General features: G+C 36.1%; 1 protein-coding gene across 3 annotated transcripts in view; it reads left to right on the top strand.

Annotated features, from left to right (window-relative positions):
• The window catches only part of JMJD1C (jumonji domain containing 1C), a 316,152-nt gene that overhangs the window by 275,916 nt on the left and 21,388 nt on the right, over nucleotides 1-18,848 (top strand). For all 3 annotated transcript variants that reach the window (XM_027530802.1, XM_027530801.1, XM_027530803.1), the window contains 9 exons: nucleotides 139-2,336; nucleotides 8,557-8,758; nucleotides 11,081-11,295; nucleotides 12,216-12,368; nucleotides 14,563-14,652; nucleotides 15,271-15,398; nucleotides 15,590-15,803; nucleotides 16,302-16,516; nucleotides 17,218-17,496. In XM_027530802.1, coding sequence (XP_027386603.1) covers nucleotides 139-2,336; nucleotides 8,557-8,758; nucleotides 11,081-11,295; nucleotides 12,216-12,368; nucleotides 14,563-14,652; nucleotides 15,271-15,398; nucleotides 15,590-15,803; nucleotides 16,302-16,516; nucleotides 17,218-17,496 — 3,694 coding nt within the window. The remainder of the gene's footprint in view (nucleotides 1-138; nucleotides 2,337-8,556; nucleotides 8,759-11,080; nucleotides 11,296-12,215; nucleotides 12,369-14,562; nucleotides 14,653-15,270; nucleotides 15,399-15,589; nucleotides 15,804-16,301; nucleotides 16,517-17,217; nucleotides 17,497-18,848) is intronic.

Here is an 18,848-nt window from a genome sequence, read left to right as displayed (position 1 = left end):
TCCCTTCTAATTTTCTTAATATTACAGCACTTGCAAAGTCATGTTTCACTCTTACGATACAATAGTAATGCATAGAAGCTATACTTGTATCATACAAGAAAAAGTGTTTACAGAAACCTTCATGTATTTTCTTTACAGAGAATTGGAGAGGAAAGCTTTCATTGAACCACTGCGTTCTGTTGCATCCACATCAGCCAAAAATGACCTGGATCTAAACAGGTCACAGACTGGAAAAGATGGTCACTTGCATAGGCATTTTGTGGATCCTGTATTGAATCAATTACAGAGACCACCCCAGGAAACTGGAGAGAGATTAAACAAATATAAGGAGGAACACCGTCGAATTCTTCAAGAAAGTATTGATGTTGCTCCCTTTACGACTAAAATCAAGGGTCTTGAGTGTGATAGAGATAATTATTCCAGAGTAGCATCGTCATCTTCTAGCCCTAAGAGCCATGTCATCAAACAAGACAAGGATATAGAAACAGATCTTTATAAAATGAAGCACTCAGTGCCTCACAGTTTGCCTCAAAGTAACTATTTCACTACATTGTCTAATAGTGTAGTCAATGAACCACCAAGGTCATACCCATCCAAAGAGATTTCAAATATTTACACTGAAAAACAGAGTAATACCCTTGCAACAGCAGCTAATCCTCAAACTCTGACTTCATTTATATCATCTCTTTCAAAGCCTCCACCTTTGATAAAACATCAGCCAGAAAGTGAAGGTTTAGTAGGCAAGGTACCAGAACATCTTTCCCATCAATTTGCTTCTCACTCAGTAACAACTTTCAGAAATGACTGTAGGAGTCCTACTCATTTGACAGTTTCTTCTACAAATACACTCCGGAGTATGCCTGCTTTACATAGAGCACCAGTATTTCACCCGCCAATCCATCATAGCCTGGAAAGAAAGGAAAGCAGCTATAGTAGCCTTTCCCCTCCAACGTTAACTCCAGTGATGCCTGTAAATGCTGGTGGGAAAGTTCAGGAATCACAAAAGCCTCCCACACTGATTCCTGAGCCAAAAGATACTCAGGCAAGTTTTAAGAGTTCTTCTGAACAGAGTTTGACAGAAATGTGGAAATCTAATAATAACCTTAGCAAAGAGAAAGCTGAATGGCGTGTAGAGAAAAGCAGCGGAAAGTCCCAGGCTGCCATGGCGTCTGTCATCGTGCGTCCACCTTCAAGTACGAAACTCGACAGCGTGCCAGCAGTACAGTTAGCTTCCAAAGAGCGAGTTAGTGAAAGATCTTCACTTGGGGCAAATCAAACAGATTGCCTCAAACCAGCAGAAGCTGGAGAGAGTGGAAGAGTCATTCTGCCAAGTGTGAATTCAGACAGTGCTCACATAAAATCCGAAAAAAACTTTCAGGCTGTCTCACAGGGCAGTGTTCCCAGTTCAGTCACGTCTGCTGTAAGTACAGTGTGTAATACCAAAACGGATACATTCACATCTGCTGCCACTGCCCCCGGTGTTTCCAGCTGGGGTGGTTCAGAAATAATTTACTCATTATCAAATACCATTTTGGCCTCTAAATCCTTAGAATGTACCTCTTCAAAAAGCGTCAGTCATTCAGTGGCTCAAACACAAGAATGCACGGTCAGCATCACAGCTCCAGTTACACCAGCCAGCAGTAAGACAGGAAGTGCTGTTCAGCCCAGCTCTGGGTTTTCAGGCACAACTGATTTTATTCATTTAAAGAAGCACAAGGCAGCGTTGGCCGCAGCTCAATATAAAAGTAGTAATGTCAGTGAGACTGAGCCTAATGCTGCGAAAAGTCAGACGTCTTCAGCCTCCCATCTCTTAGATAGCACTGTAGTCTGTAGTACAATAAACAAAGCAGACTCTGTAGGAAATGGGCAAGCATCCCAGACAAGTCAACCAAACTACCATACTAAACTGAAAAAAGCCTGGCTTACGAGACATTCAGAAGAAGATAAAAATACTAATAAAATGGAAAATTCAGGGAGTTCTGTATCAGAAATTATTAAGCCATGTTCTGTCAATTTAATAGCCTCTACATCTAATGATCTACAAAATAGTGTAGATAGTAAGATCATAGTTGATAAATATGTAAAAGATGATAAAGTAAATAGAAGAAAAGCCAAACGAACTTATGAATCTGGCTCCGAAAGTGGAGATTCGGACGAAAGTGAGAGCAAATCAGAGCAAAGGACTAAAAGGCAACCTAAGCCAACTTACAAAAAGAAGCAAAATGATCTTCAAAAGAGAAAAGGTGAAATGGAAGAAGATTTAAAACCCAATGGGATTCTCAGCAGGAGTGCCAAAGAAAAAAGTAAATTGAAGTTGCAGAGCAACAATAATAGTGGTAAGTAAATTACTATTTATCTCAAGTAAAATGGGCTGTATGTTCTTGCAGTGTTGTCTAAGAATTAGAGCGCTTAAAGGCATCTTCGGTTTCATTCCTTTGCCCTAGAGTAATGTGCTCACTGACTGCATTTCTGCATTTCACAAGTACCCTGTAAGAGGAAATGAGAAGGTCTGTTTCTTTTTCAAGAGGCTTGTGGAAAAATGTTTTTACATAGCACTCATGTTGGCAAAAACCCATGTGTACTTCAGTAGTTGTTCAGAAGTTTGACCATTTCTCTACACTAAAACTGGATTTCTAATACATGCATACCCTGTTTTACTGTGCTTTGCAGATACTGTCTTTTTTTTTTTTTTTTAAACAAATTGAAGGTTTGTGGTAACTCTGTATAAGGAGAGTGTTGGCACCATTTTTCCAACATTTGCTCACGTCATGTCTGTCATATTTTGGTAATTCACACTTTTCCATTGTTATTATACTTGTTTTGGTGATCTGAAGAAGTGGTCTTTGAAGTTACTATTGTAAAAAGATTATAACTCACTGAAGGCTGAGATGATGGTTACCCTATTTTTTTAAGCAGTAAACTATTTTTAAATTAAGGTATGTGTATTGTTTTTTAGACATAATGCTGTTGCACACTCTAGACTTTCTTATAGTGTAAATGTAACTTTTATATGCACTGGGAAAGGGGAAAATTTGTGTACTTTACTTTTTGGTGGTGGCCTGAAACTGAACCCACAGTATCTCCAAGATACGACTGTATTAGATATTTGCCTGTAACAAGATAATAGTTGAAAAAAGAATTCCTTTTCGCAGAAACTTCCTTTAAGTCTCGCTGTTAGAAGAGAACTACAGAATAGTGTGGATATGGCCCATATCTCACCCTTCTGTCATCTGGAGACAAAATTGAAAACCTAATGAAAATTAACTTCTATTTAACTAATAATGTTACTCACTCAAGTAGTCCGAAACAGTGGGTAGAAGTTAAAGAAAAGCAGGGGTTTTGTGGTTTTGTGTGTACATTTCTATAATTCAAGAAGAATTTCCATAATTAGTAAAAGTTTCAAAACTTGTTTGTGGTTCCAAGGAAGAATAAATGATACTTGCCACTATAAAATGTCTATATGTTTTTAACTCTAGAAGTAGATTTTCTCAGTTTGCTTATTTTTTTAGGTATGTTGCACAATGCAGACAGAGGTTCATAGTTCCACTAGCTGTGTATTCATCCACATGCAATGTATGACATATCTGTGACAATGTGGACATTCCGGAAGTACTTTCATAAACATTTGGATGCTCAAAGGCTCTTCTTTGGGCCTTTTCTCTGAATGAGGTCTTTCCTGTATGCCTGTATGGGAACCAGAGGCAAAGTGAAGGAGAGAAAAGCAGGAGGATGGAACCATAGAAAAGGACAGTCAGAAGTGAAAGAACGAAGGAAACCAAGCTCAGCTAGAGACAGAGAGGCTGCCAGACTGAAATGCTGGTATAAGAAGAGAGAGAGAGAGGGAGGTTGACAAAAGAGGGTACAGGATACGTGCCATTCATTTGAGAATTGCAACGTACACCCTGTTGCTTTTCTCTCTACTGTGTTCTGCTTGCTTCCCTAATGAATTCAAGAGGCTTAGTGTGGTCAGTAAGTGTGATTCCTATTTTGTTTCACAAAACATTTCTTTTGGTGTTGAGTAAGGCAATGGCACCCCACTCCAGTACTCTTGCCTGGAAAATCCCTTGGATGGAGGAACCTGGTAGGCTGCAGTCCATGGGGTCGCTAAGAGTCAGATACAACTGAGCAACTTCACTTTCACTTTTCACTTTCATGCATTGGAGAAGGAAATGGCAACCCACTCCAGTGTTCTTGCCTGGAGAATCCCAGGGACGGGGGAGCCTGGTGGGCTGCCGTCTCTGAGGTCGCACAGACACGACTGAAGCGACTTAGCAACAGCAGCAGCATTCAAATACTGTAGTTAAACTTACAGAAAACAGAGATGGAAATCTTCAAGCTTTTAATGCTTACAATATTGTTCTAAACTTAAATTTATAAAATTAGCTTTTAATGAAGTATATATTCTGTTTTCATTTGGAGACGGTGACTACATGTTTCCAAAGTAAGTTTTAAGACAGACTGGAATCAACACTTCCCCCTCCAAGTTGTAAGGCTTAGTTAAATCTCCCCTTCATAGTAAATAACATTTAGCGTAACACAGACTACTCTAAGTCCCGTTTATTCCCAAGTCCAAAATAATATTAAGTGACTATTAAACACCATCTGTTAATTATGGGCAGAGTTGATTTGATTCTGTTCTGGGCTTTGTAGAGAAGTTCTTTAAATTGGGAGTTCATAAATTCTAAACCTGAGTGGGTTATCTCCCTTGTGGATTAAATCTTTGTCCTTTTGATGTTCATTGGGGTTGTCATCAATCATAGTCAACTGAAAAAAGAATGAGGTCTGTACACAGTGTAATATGATTGCATGGATTATTATACATGCATAGTCATTACACAGATAAACATAGTGTGGTTTTTTCGTACATTCTAAAGCCAAGTATAATAGAATTTGCTTTATCTGCTGTTTTGAAATATCTTCATATCTGCTGCCTTTTGTTACTGATAATTAAAAGTTGTCTGCTTTTCCTTGACTAATTTTTTAGACAATTTTATTTTGTGTACTGAAATTACCCATCAAATTTACATTTAAGTTAAGTCCTGTGATACACAAAAACAATGGTTTACCTGTTACCCGAGTTCATTTCTGTACCTCAAAAAATATTTTGTGGGTGATGGCATGTATCACAGATTAAAGGTTAGTGTGTATTTTTCTTATTTTCTTCCCCCTTAGTTTTCTGTTGCTAGAGCAGTTGCTTTAAGGATTTGCTGAAAATTAGAAAACTAAGCTTGAATCTGGTATAAAGGAAGAATAAATATCCATTGAGTTAGATATTTTTTTGTTGACCAAGTGTCTCAGTCTCAAACTTTTAGATTTTAGATGGCACCAATAAATTATATACATAGAATTGAAAATGGAGTTTTGTTTTATTTGCTATTCAAATAACATTAGAGTAAAATATATAAACGGATTTCAGCATAGTCACATTTGGCCTAGGCTAGAAGCAAAAAATATCAAAAACAGACTCTATATGACCTTATAAATTATCTTTATAATTTATTCATTTACTTTAAAAAACGGTCTAAGTGTTCATTTCTGTCACAGAATTGAAAGTTGCTTTTAAATGAATGTCTCATTCTTTCTTATAATACCGTATTTAAATTGTTCACAGTAGTATGGTTATCCATACTTCGAATGGATGTTCCATTGTCTGGAATGTAAAAGTATATTGGTTAATAGTCCTTTTTCAGTTTAAGTAGAAAGATTTCACTTAGTTTATTCTGATATAATAAAGTAGTAAATAAGTGCAGAGAAGGAAATGGCAACCCTCTCCAGTACTCTTGCCTGGAGAATCCCTTGGACAGAGGAGCCTGGTGGGCTGCCATCTGTGGGTTGCACAGAGTCGGACACAACTGAAGCGACTTAGCAGCAGCAGTAAATAAATGATTGGAAGTAGTGTAACAAAAAGTATCAGCAGTGTACTATTTATTCTATTGTTCATTCTGACTTCTAGAAGCTCTAAATTTTTTTATATAGTTCATCAGAGAAATCTGTCTTATACACAATGGAAGAAATAACCAGCCTTTTACACAAGCCTTCTGGAAACATTTTTTATTCTATAAGTGATATTTGTGTGCCCACGTATGTGTTTCTCTAGTGGATTAAGCCAAATGGCTCCTTGCCTTTTGTTAGTGACAGAACATGTAATTGTAAAGAACTGGGAGCAGTCATAAAAGGGCTTGATACTGGAGCCTGTTTGAAATGGGCCACCCTGGAGTTTAAACCCCGAACTTCCTATGTTAAGATGTATGTGATCTTGCTGTAACTGTACTGTGCCATGCTATCAACAGGTGATAGTGAGCACTCAGGACAACAGTTCTGCTGTATGCTTCTGCAGAAAGTATATAATCTCAGGAGAATACTTGAACTGCCTCTGATCCACAAAATGGGCATGAGTAGTAAACACGATGGTAGGACATACAATTTATTCTTTCACCATGATAGAAATAACAAACTGTAAATCTCAAGTCTAGCATATAACTGGATTAATATGGGTAGTATGAGTATGCTTATAGGAGTCAACAAATATTTGTTTGTCCCAAAATGTAAAGCTTTTAAGTGAATATATTTTTAAAAATTGAATAGGCTGCATTTAATTTAGGTATGATGTTATGAGCTCTTGCTGCTCTATCAGTTCAATTGAGTCACTCAGTTGTGTCCAACTCTTTGCGACCCCATGAATCACAGCACACCAGGCCTCCCTATCACCAACTCCTGGAGTTTACTGAGACTCATGTCCATCGGGTCGGTGATGCCACCCAGCCATCTCATTCTCTGTCGTCCCCTTCTCCTCCTGCCCCCAATCCCTCCCAGCATCATGGTCTACTAAGCTTGAGCATCAGTCCTTCCAATGAACACCCAGGACTGATCTCCTTTAGGATGGACTGGTCGTATCTCCTTGTAGTCCAAGGGACTCTCAAGAGTCTTCTCCAACACCACAGTTCAAAAGCATCAGTTCTTTGGCACTCAGCTTTCTTTACAGTCCAACTCTCACATCCATACATGACCACTGGAAAAACCATAGCCTTGACTAGACGGACCTTTGTTGGCAAAGTAATGTCTCTGCTTTTGAATATGCTATCTAGGTTGTTCATAACTTTGCTTCCAAGGAGTAAGCGTCTTTTAATTTCATGGCTGCAATCACCATCTGCAGTGATCTTGGAGCCCCCAAAAACAAAATCTGACACTGTTTCCACTGTTTCCCCATCTGTTACCCATGAAGTGATGGGACCAGATGCCATGATCTTCGTTTTCTGAATGTTGAGCTTAAAAAGCTAACTTTTTCACTCTCCACTTCCACTTTCATCAAGAGGCTTTTGAGTTCCTCTTCACTTTCTGCCATAAGGGTGGTGTCATCTGCATATCTGAGGTTATTGACATTTTTCCCAGCAATCTTGATTCCAGTTTGTGCTTCTTCCAGCCCAGCATTTCTCATGATGTACTCTACATATAAGTTAAATAAGCAGGATGACAATATACAGCCTTGACATACTCCTTTTCCTATTTGGAACCAGTCTATTGTTCCATGTCCAGTTCTAACTGTTGCTTCCTGACCTGCATATAGGTTTCTCAAGAGGTAGGTCAGGTGGTCTGGTATTCCCATCTCTTTCAGAATTTTCCACAGTTTATTGTGATTGTTGCTCCATAGACGACTGATTACTTGAGCCAGTGTTATAACAACAGTTAAGTTCAAGTTAATAAATGTGATTGAGTAGTGATGCAGAGTACAGTAAATAATTTTTTCCCTGTAAATATTAAATGGTATAGTGCATTTGAGTTTTGTTTTTCTTTAGACTTCTCTGATGCCTTCTTTTCTTTATACCATCAATAAAAACAGCCAGTTTAATACTGGTTTTTTTCTTTCACATCCCTCAAACCCTTTTATTTTTCTAAAAGATACTGCTTCTATCACTATATTGATATCAAATGGAGGGCATTATAATAAGGGAGAGATATTAGGAGAAGAATCTTAGCCCTCTTCCCACAAATAATATTATGATAAAATCAACATTTGTCTTGGTTCACACTTAACTTGCAGAATCAGATTATTTCAAAACTATTTAAATACATTGAAACTAGCCTATAGTTTCCAGAAGTATTAACTTTTGGTTTTTAGGTTCTTCATGTGCATTTTGAAAGAGACTCTTCTTACATATACCAAATTTATGTGTAGAACTATATTTTTAGCTTTAGGTTACCATTGAAAATGAACGATTCTCATATTTGCCACTAAAAAGATACAAATATTGAACCTAGGAAGATTTCAGTCAGCTGGAAATTTCACTTAGGTCTGCATTTCAATCATACTGACAGTTAAGAGTTCATTCGATTAGTAGAATAATAAAAATGCTGCTATGGATTTTTTAGTTATAATGAGTACCTAGGACTGTAATCTTTTACAATCTTAATACATGGTCATAATTGTATGATTGGCATGAAATTTTTTTTTTCGCCTTCATTCCAAGTGATCTTTCTACTTGACTTGAATATTATCTTAAGGAGTTTACCTTTGTGAAAAGGTACAGTCTTGCTAATACTTTCCTACTGGTTTTACAGCTGGCATCCCTCGTTCAGTATTGAAAGATTGGCGTAAAGTCAAGAAGCTGAAGCAAACTGGGGAATCCTTTTTACAGGATGACTCCTGCTGTGAGATAGGGCCTAATTTGCAAAAGTGCCGAGAATGTAGACTTATTCGGAGTAAAAAGGGAGAAGAACCAACTCACTCACCAGTGTTTTGTAGATTTTACTACTTTAGACGGTAAGTTGAAAATTTGTGATGGGAGGAAAATATGTTAATAGATATTGGAAGTTATACTGTCATTCTGAGGGTCTTTTGGAGATGGGAATGAGGCTTTGAGCCTGTGTTTCTGAAGCATTATAAAAGCATTGTAAAAAGATACTAAATTTAGTGTTGTGTGCCAATTTAACAATAGTTAAATGTTAGACTAAACTCATATTCTCACTGCTAGTGTTCATAGGGCCTTCCTCTTCTGAGAGATTTATTCTTCCTTAAGGAGAAAGTGTTAGTAGTTTTTTTCTAAATGAAAGGAAACAGCAATTTATTTGTATAAAACAAAATAATGTCACATTTGTATTTGCATTAGCCACAATAGCAGATAGTCCATAAATCTATGTACTACAAGCATTATAAAATGACTAGAAAGATTTGTTAGTAGCATGCCACATTTCACAGGTTGCGGTAAATATAAAAGCAACTTAATAGTTAGTAACATATTCTACTGTAATATTAGTATTACTAAATCATACTTTAATACCAAAAGTTTATAAATTTGTAAGAGTTTAATGAACAGCTGGGTAATCCCGCCAGTAGAGACTAGTTGATGTCTCAGATTCCAGAATCAATCATTCCTGGATTTCAGTTCCAGCTCCATCCCTGAGTTCCTGTATGACTTTATTAACTGTAGTAGGATTATAGCTAAGCCTGTCTCATCTGCATAATAAGAATGATAGTGGTACCTGCCTCCGAGATTTCATGAAAGTGGAATGAGATAAAGTATACAGAGTCCTTAGCATAGTCCCAAGCTTGTATGAAGTGCTCCTCTGATGTTATCTGCAATTATTTTTCCAAATCATCATCATCATCTTCCTAAGAAGTTAAAAAGCACTTTGCTCTGGCAAATAAAGGTACTGTGGCCCAGTGGAGATCCCAAAAATATGTGTTGGTAGGAACTGAATATTTCTTCATGGTTTTTCTAGACAACAGTCCCCAAAGGACAAACAACTTCAGAGAATTGTTATAGAAGGTAGTCCACATGGAATTGCAGAGAAGATGGGAAAGAAATCAGGAGAGTAGGTTTGAAGAGATAAGAAAACCTTTTTGAAGGGCTCCCCTGGTGGCTAGAAATCAGGAGAGTAGGTTTGAAGAGATGATGAAACCTTTGTGAAGGGCTCCCCTGGTGGCTCAGTGGTAAAGAATCTCCCTGCCAATGCAAGAGGCACGGGTTTGATCCCCGATCTGGGAAGATCCCACATGCTGCAGAGCAGCTAAGCTGGTTCACCACAGCTATTGAACCTGTGCTGTAGAGCCCAGGAGTCCTAAAGCCCATGCTTCACAAGGAAGCCGCCACAGACGAAGCCCACACACCACAACTGAAGAGTAGCCCCACTTGTCACAACTACAGAGAAGTCCACGCAGCATGGAACACCCAGCACAGCCAAAATAAATACATGGCCAAAAAACCTTTGGGAAAGTTTTAAGGAAAGATAAATGTAACACAAGCTGAAATAATATGAATTGTAATGAAAGGAGAAAGTTACTTTTTTAAGAAAAAGAGGGAAAGGTAATAAAAGGATAGGAAAAAGTAGTAAAGGAATGTTGCTGGTATTGTCCATTTGAAAAATAGAGTGATATGTAATGTATTACTGATACCCTCTCTCAGAGAGTTGAGTGAGAACAAAAATAACTGAAAAATAACCATCAGCCTGTAGGAAAATGGCAGTTTTGCCTCCCATTTACCCTAAATGGAATCTGAATTGAGTGGGCTGTATAAATTGGATGGCAGAAGCTAAGAGAAGGAAGTACTAATGGATTTCCTAATACACTGTTTCAGTCTTGTTCCTCCAAATCACTTTAATAAAGTGTCATTTTAATTAATGAAGAAAATGTACTTTTTAATTTAGCATTTTAAAAAAGTCTCAGTCTTAAGGTAATTTAGAGCATTTTCAACTGTAGAGGTTGCTGCTTTAGATGATGTATAAAGTAATTGTATTGCTCAAGGCAGCTTTTGGCCAGCATTTTAACTCTTGTCATCATGAACCACTTGGATAGTTTTCATTTGATTAGAGTTAAGTAGTTGACTTAAGTGATAGGGAAGATCTTATTTCTTGAAACAACCCGACATGAATACCACCTATTGCCATTTGTAAGCACTATGGGAGTCAGAAGCTGGTTAAATTTGTTAGTAAAGTTTGTCTATGTAAAGAACCACCCTGTTTTCATGTTTTTTAATTGTAAATGTAATTTATGTTTTTATAATATAAAAATATAAATTCACTGTATAACTTTTTAAGCCTGGACTTGTTTCTTGTTAGTTAATGCTTTTATGTTTTAATGTTTCAGATTGTCATTTAGTAAAAATGGAGTGGTTAGAATAGATGGTTTCTCTTCTCCTGACCAGTATGATGATGAAGCTATGAGTTTATGGACACATGAAAATTATGAAGATGATGAACTAGACATAGAAACATCAAAATACATCTTGGACATAATAGGTGATAAGTTCTGTCAGTTGGTAACATCTGAAAAAACAGCTTTGTCCTGGGTGAAAAAGGATGGTAAGAAAGTTAAATACTTAGAACATGCAACTATGCACATTTCGTTTTAAGAATTTCTCTTTGGGGTATGTTTTATCTATGGGAGAAGTCCTTAATCTTACCTTACCTATGCTTGTTTACTTTTAATTTGATAATGACACTTTTTTATGTGCAAATACACCTAAATGTATTTAGTTAATGTATTTTCCACTTGAGGTTGAATTGAATGATTAGCAGTTTGTGAAATGACAATAACATTTTGGTAATAATTGAGGCACAATAAAGACTCTTTGAATGTGAGATTGGGAAATTTCAGCATTTGCCATATAAAGACATACTCCATCCCAGTTATTTAAGCTTTTTATTCATCACAGTCTTTGCAGTTAGATAAATCTATATTTGAATCTCAACTGGGTTCCTTGTTTAACTGTATGAATGTGAATGGGAATGAGAACTACCTCATTGATTTGTTTATAAAGTAATTTTATTTACTAAGGAAAGCACCTAACATACTAGGTACTCTAAACATGAGCTTCTTTTTCGCGTCCCTTAAGTCAATAGTTCATCCCCCAGGGGACATCTAGCATCTGAAAGGTGCCAAACTGAATGAAATAAATGCGCCTTTCTTTGCTAACTGAAAAGTGTTGGGGGTGTAGAGAATTAGCATCTTAAGAGGTGGAAGCCATAGATGATACTCACCATCCTACTCTGCACAAGTTAGTCCCCGACAAAAGAGAATTATTCATGCAAATGTCAAGGGTGCCAAGATTGAGAAACCCTCCTTCTGAAGAGAATTACTAATTACATCAAGAAAAGAAATCTGCTCTGGATCGTTAATAAATCCTTTGAAATCCTTGGTTTAATGTTTTTTGTGCATTTCAGTGAAAATTGTATGGAAAAGAGCATGTTTGCCTTTAAATTTTTATTTCTCTGTATTTCAGCCAAAATTGCCTGGAAAAGAGCAGTGAGGGGAGTCCGGGAGATGTGTGATGCATGTGAAGCAACATTGTTCAACATTCACTGGGTCTGCCAAAAATGTGGATTTGTGGTCTGCTTAGATTGTTACAAGGCAAAGGAAAGGAAGAGTTCTAGAGGTTAGTTACAGCTTCATCTAAATTGAAATTTTTTTATTAAGATAGTTTTCTTTAGGACCACTGATCTGGAAAATTAGATGAATTAGAGGCTTTTTTCCCTGCCTTCCTTAATTACAAATATAATAGGAAATTTTGTGAAGTCTATTTTTTAAAAAAAAGTTAGCCACAGCTTGTTGAAACAGCCAGATTTTCTAAAATAAAACTAATCTATACCTTTTTAGTTTGATTAGTAGATCCACTCTCTCAGGTAGATATTTTCTTAATGTAGCCCAAATTTAGGTCAGGCTTTGTTGCATTCAGAGTCCACTGTGTCAGAGCCTGAATTCCCTTAGAGGACCTATTAATTACATAGTCGAGCAATGAAGTCACAATTGAATACTTGCTAGAGTGAATTGATTTTTCTAAAAGTTGGTCCATAAAGCTTAAATCAAAATGTTCAAGAATATGCTGCCACTAGCACTGTTTATCCCTGGTTAGAAAGCGAAAAAGTCTTTATTATAATGGTACAAAAACAGTGTTCTTCCTGCTGGAAGATATTAGAAAGTTTAAAAAGAAAGCAACTAATTTTACCTTTTTCTCCTGCTGTACAAGTGTTTTAGAAAAAGTTAATCCAAGACAATTAAGGAAGTAGCTACTTAAATACTAGTAACCTGAAGGTTTGGGGGGGGTCTAGTCTTAATGAGAGGATTCAAATTGTGCAAGTATTAGAAGTAAAATCACATTTAATGGTAGACTATTTACTATCTAAAAGCAGTGAATGTCATTTTCGTTGCAGGCAGCTCTTTTTCAAAGTGGTGTGTCAGATGAACTGTGATGTAGCCATCAGTGGCTTTGCGAGTGATAGGGCTACTAAAGCCTCACCCCTTTTTCTTACATGCCCAGCACTTACCAAAGAACCCTAAGCAAGTGGGAGAGCTCCACAGCTAGTTGTTTCTGTGATCTGTATCTTACACCTGTGTAAAGCTATAATAAGGAATGCATTGTAGGCCATTAAGTATCTTCAGAACCTTAAGAACCTATTTGGATATTTTCGGTTGAGAGAAGAACTAGCTGCACTGTTGTAAAACTCCATTCCTTTTTACTGGTCCCATGTTACTTTCATTTTCCTTTTGCCAAATTAAAAAGAAATTAATGTATTTTTTATATTGTATGCATATGTAAGCATGACTCCTTTCTTAAACAAGATAAGGTGTGTATATATAATAAACCTAAGTTGTGTTGCTGTCAGATACCATGGTGCTATTAATTTTGAAAGTATAGTCTGTTAGTCAACCATAGATTTTTAAAGTATAATCTATTTGCCTTGAGTTGTATTGTGTCTTATGAATATATGAATATATATTTGTTTTATTTATATATCTCCTTATTTCACTGATAAATACTGCAGTAAGCTTACACTGACCAGGTTATAGCTATATAGTGGTAACTAACCTAAGTATCTAAAATATAAGTAGAGAACATTTAAAGTTACTATGTAGGGTTTGTAGGGAAAGTCAACACTTTTAAAATCAGTTTTTGTCTGGATTTAAATTTTATTTCTGAAACTTTCTGTGAAATAGTTCTAGATTTTTTTATGTTGAATGTAATGAGCTTTTTAACATTTGTTGAAGCTCTTACAGCCATGTCATAAGTAGTTATCTATGCCATTAGTTTTATAGAGAAGATCTTGAGATCAGGGTGCTGAACTTTTCCTGTGTATAATATGCCTCATGCTATGTGTGAACACTGACTACTCCAGATATGGAGCCTTGTTGCAGTAATAAATACTGTCTGTCAAGTTGAAGCTTTTTACATGTCTTCTGACAGTTTATGTCTTTGACGCATTAAAAAAAATGAGTTGGCAATAGCCTCAAACTTACAAGTTTAAGGTACCAAGATCAAGCCTAAAGCCTGTTTGCCACAAATAGCTAAGAGTAAAAAATTAGCTACAGGAAATATTGAGGTGACTAATACATTAATGAGACTAAAGAACAGTCATTTTAGAAAAGGCTAGTAACATTTCATATGTTTTATATCTTATTGCTATAAAATTCTCAGAATAGTAGAAATGTTTGGTTATTTTTCCTTTAAGAAGCAAACATATGAAGCCTACCATTGACATTTTATATAATTGTTAAGCTTTTTATATATACCATCAATTTTATAATTATAAAACCATGATTGATATAAAAGTACACATGTTATAATCTTACAGATAAAGAATTGTATGCTTGGATGAAGTGTGTGAAGGGACAGCCTCATGATCACAAACATTTGATGCCAACTCAAATTATTCCTGGTTCTGGTAAGTATAAATATACATTAATGACTTAGTGTAACAGCTCTTCATTGTTCCCAGATTACTTAGAAGTAGGTAGTAGTAGTAGAATGAAGAAATAAGGTTTATCTAATCTTGAATTGTTCTTTTTCTGTTCTTAGAATCCTCTGTGTACTAGTTAGCAGGATAAGCCCAAACCCAGTGATGAAGAAAGCCATAGAGGAACTATTTTAGATGGAGAAAACTAGGAGTTCTCTGGTTGTCCACTGGTTAGGGCTCCATGCTTCCACTGCATGGGAGCTCGAGTTTGATCCCTGGTTGGGGAACTAAGATCCTGCAAGCTGTGCAGCTTGGCTGAGAAAGTGGGGTTGAGGGGAACTAGAATGTAATGAAAAAGAGTATATTCGATTTATTTATTACAGGTTATTCTGCCTTTTTTTTTTTTTTTTTTTGAGCATACTGATTTTTCATTGTAGAGGTAAAAGAGGAAAGAATAGAGAACATGAATTCGGTTGAATGATCTAACCTGAAATAGAAGGGATGAAGGAAAAATGGAAGAAAAGTGAAAAGACACAAGAAAAACAAAAAATTGTTATAATCTTAACAACTAATGATAACCTTTTAATTAACCATTATATTTTGTAGTTTTGACAGATCTTTTGGATGCGATGCACACTCTTAGAGAAAAATATGGTATTAAATCCCATTGTCATTGTACTAACAAACAGAATATACAAGTTGGAAATTTTTCTCCTATGAATGGTGTGTCTCAAGTGAGTGAAAATTCTCTATTCAAGTAAACTGCATGGTTAAAGGAATCAACTTTGATATTCGAAATCCACTTCAGGATTTAATGTTTTGTAAATTATATTTCCTATGTTACTGTATAAATGTAACCTCTACTTTTAACTTTGAATAATTGAAGAGATAGTATTTTTAAAATTCAACTGTTCTACCTTTGTAGGTTTTACAGAATGTTCTTAATCACAGTAATAAAATTTCTCTGTGCATGCCTGAGTCTCAGCAGCAAAGTACCCCTCAGAAGCCCGAAAGTAATGGCAGCAGCAGTCCAGGGAGTGATGTGAGCACAGACAGCAAGTTAACTCCTCCAGAATCCCAGTCACCCCTGCACTGGTTAGCAGATCTTGCAGAGCAAAAGGCCAGAGAGGAAAAAAAAGGTAAATCTAGTTTATCGTCTGATAGAAGATATGTAATCAACAGTGTACTATTATACATTAATGTACTACTGTCCACTTAGAACACTTTAGTTTTGTCTTTTGCTTGCATTGTGGCTTAGGGTCAGTAAAACATGTTTCTTACTAGGAACTCAACTTCCTATGATCATATCAAAGCTAGGTACAGAATCATCTGTAGATGAGCACATCAGTAAAGCCACCAGGGCAATAGATTTGTAACTTATCTCACTTTGTCCCTGTCTTAGCTATAGCATTTTCATTTGTGACAGGTGCAAACTCACTTCATGTCTAAAACACTGAGGAAGGCCTTCTCATTTTCAAACCATTTGACTCCTGAAGGATCTAACCCGTCCTCTTGTCTTTGCCCAGGTGCTTAAATCACTGGTGCTTCATCTGTCGCTGTAAAATGTAGACTCCCTTTGTCTGTACTTTAATAGCATGTTTAATTTTATTTGCATTTTAAAAAATGTTTTATTTTAGAAAACAAAGAATTTGCCCTTGAAAAGCAAATAAAAGAAGAGAGAGAACAAGATGATCCTGATTCTCCAAATAGTAGAACATCACCTCCTGTATCCCAAAATAATGAGCAAGGTTCAACATTACGAGATTTGCTGACCACAACCGCTGGCAAGCTACGCGTGGGGTCTACAGATGCTGGCATTGCCTTTGCACCGGTTTATTCAATGGGAACCCCCGTGAGTGAGAAGCTAGATTTTTGTATTTCATATGGGCCTTAAATTTAGATTTGGGGTCTTTGCTGTGAACTACACAATAAATAGATGCAGATGCAATCAAATATACCAAATTACTGTGCATGTTCCTATTTGCGTTATAATTCCAGTAACTTAAAATCCAGAGATTTTCTTTTCCAGGTTAAAAGAGTTGAGGGAGGGACATTTTGATTCCAAAATCGCCCTAAGATACTCCTTCAAAATTTGAAAACCATGTATCTAGTTGGGGGTGAGGGGGAGGGATGGATGCGAATGCAAGTTTTCTTACTTAAAATGTTTAGACATCAATTTTTGCTTTTTCACCAGAAAGAAAATAAAAACAGAATAATTGCATAGGTAGACACAAATTTTTAGCAGCTTTTAAAAGTTGGGAGAGTCTTCCTAATCTCTCTTCCCTCTACCCTGATCCTAAAATGTTACAAAAGTAAGAAAGACCACACTTCAAGTTCCTGCAGATCCCACAGTTTTTCACATGGAGACCACCCAACTTCTGCTTCCCATTGTCAGGAGCAGTGTAGGTAGGCACTAGAGATCCAAATCCATTTGCTGGATTCTTGAAGCCAGATATATTGTTTGTGGTGGTGTTTGCTATGTTAATGGAACATTAAAGCAGAGGTTTCCAAATGTAATCATTTCTGCTTAAAATATTTATTTTTTCTTATTAGAGTGGTAAAAGTGGAAGGACTATGCCAAACATTCTTGATGACATAATTGCTTCAGTTGTTGAAAACAAAATTCCACCAAATAAAGCCTCTAAGATAAATGTAAAATCAGAGTTCAAAGAAGAACCCAAAGAAAGCAGAAAATCTGCCATGGATGAAAACAATAAATTGTACAGTGATATACCACATTCTTGGATCTGTGAGAAGCATATTCTGTGGCTTAAAGATTATAAAAATACTAATAATTGGAAGCTTTTCAAAGAGTGTTGGAAATATGGACAAGTGAGTATTTTAAGCTCATTTAGTATGCTCTGGGTGGAACTGAAGCTGGTTGAATAGGACAAATGGCTTTCTCCTTAGGACTAAAGAGAAAAGGGAAAGATAATCTTGACACATTTGGGTTGGAAGATATCAGAAAAGTTATCAGAATGATTATTTCTGAATTTTTATTTTTTGGCCTGATTTTTATTAATTAATAGGGAAGCACTGATTATTTGATGTTACAGTTTCAGTCTGCTAGTGAGCAGACTTCTAATAAAGTCATATATTTACAAAGTTTAGTATCGCCTTCCTTTCTTTCCATTGTATTTTAGTCCAGTTAACAGATTGATATCTGCTATTATAATGTTAATACTGAAGGCATTTTTCTTGAACTGATAAGTGTAGATGTTTTTGCCTTTGACTGTAGGACATTTATTTATAAGTTAGTTCATCAAATCTTAAATGAGAAACTCCATTATTTAATTCTGCTCAAATAAAAGTGATTTTCTCTTTGACCAGTTTTGACATAATAATGTTTGATACACATTTCAGGTGGTAATTTACTACATTAGTGCACAAATTAGGAGTTTGTATGACTTAGTGTTCTGTTCAGTTTTTTCCTTGCATTCTGGAAAACATGATTGCTATTTTACTTCATTGTTTTCATTCAGTAGATAGTTATTGAGCACCTAGTAAAATCTAGTCTTTGTGCTGGCCAATAAGAGTATAAAAATGAATAAGTTATGTAAAAATGAGTAAGAACCATTTTAGTACAGTGATTCTTAATCTTTTTAGGTCACTAGTCCTTTGCAAAATCTGATGATAGCTTGGTCCCTCACCCCAGAAAAAATATATACACAGTATTTAATACATATTTTTTTGGTTGGCTCTGCCTTGAATCCCTGATGCCATTGCTAGGTTGCAATTTAGACAACTTAAGTTTGTGTAGGCTTAAACAGCCTCATAAATAAATACTTGTAAAAATATGTTAAATGTGCTAAGAATTTTGTTTCAGGTACTATGGAAACTTAAAAGAGTGAATGGCTAAGCTGGAGTACTAATTCAAAAGGGCTGGTAGTCTAAATTGATGTTGTCTCAGGAATTTTCTAGATGGATGGGAGGTTGGAAATAAAAAGGATCAGGTGTTAGAGGAACTGTTCAGTAGCTTTGATTACCTGATGTAAGAGTTTTGTGGGGTAATGATGGGGAAATGAGGTGTTTAGTTATAATTATATCATGCTAAAGAGTTGAACTTTATCCTATAGATGACAGTTTTAATTGAAGAATCAAAGTAATCAGGTTGACTTTTTAAAAATTGGAATATAGTTGATGTACAATGTTATATGTCATAGGTGTACGATACAGTGATTCAC

Source organism: Bos indicus x Bos taurus, chromosome 28, assembly GCF_003369695.1.
Source record: "Bos indicus x Bos taurus breed Angus x Brahman F1 hybrid chromosome 28, Bos_hybrid_MaternalHap_v2.0, whole genome shotgun sequence".
In the NCBI taxonomy this organism is placed as follows: Eukaryota; Metazoa; Chordata; class Mammalia; order Artiodactyla; family Bovidae; genus Bos; species Bos indicus x Bos taurus.
This window is presented reverse-complemented; position numbering and strand designations above follow the sequence as displayed.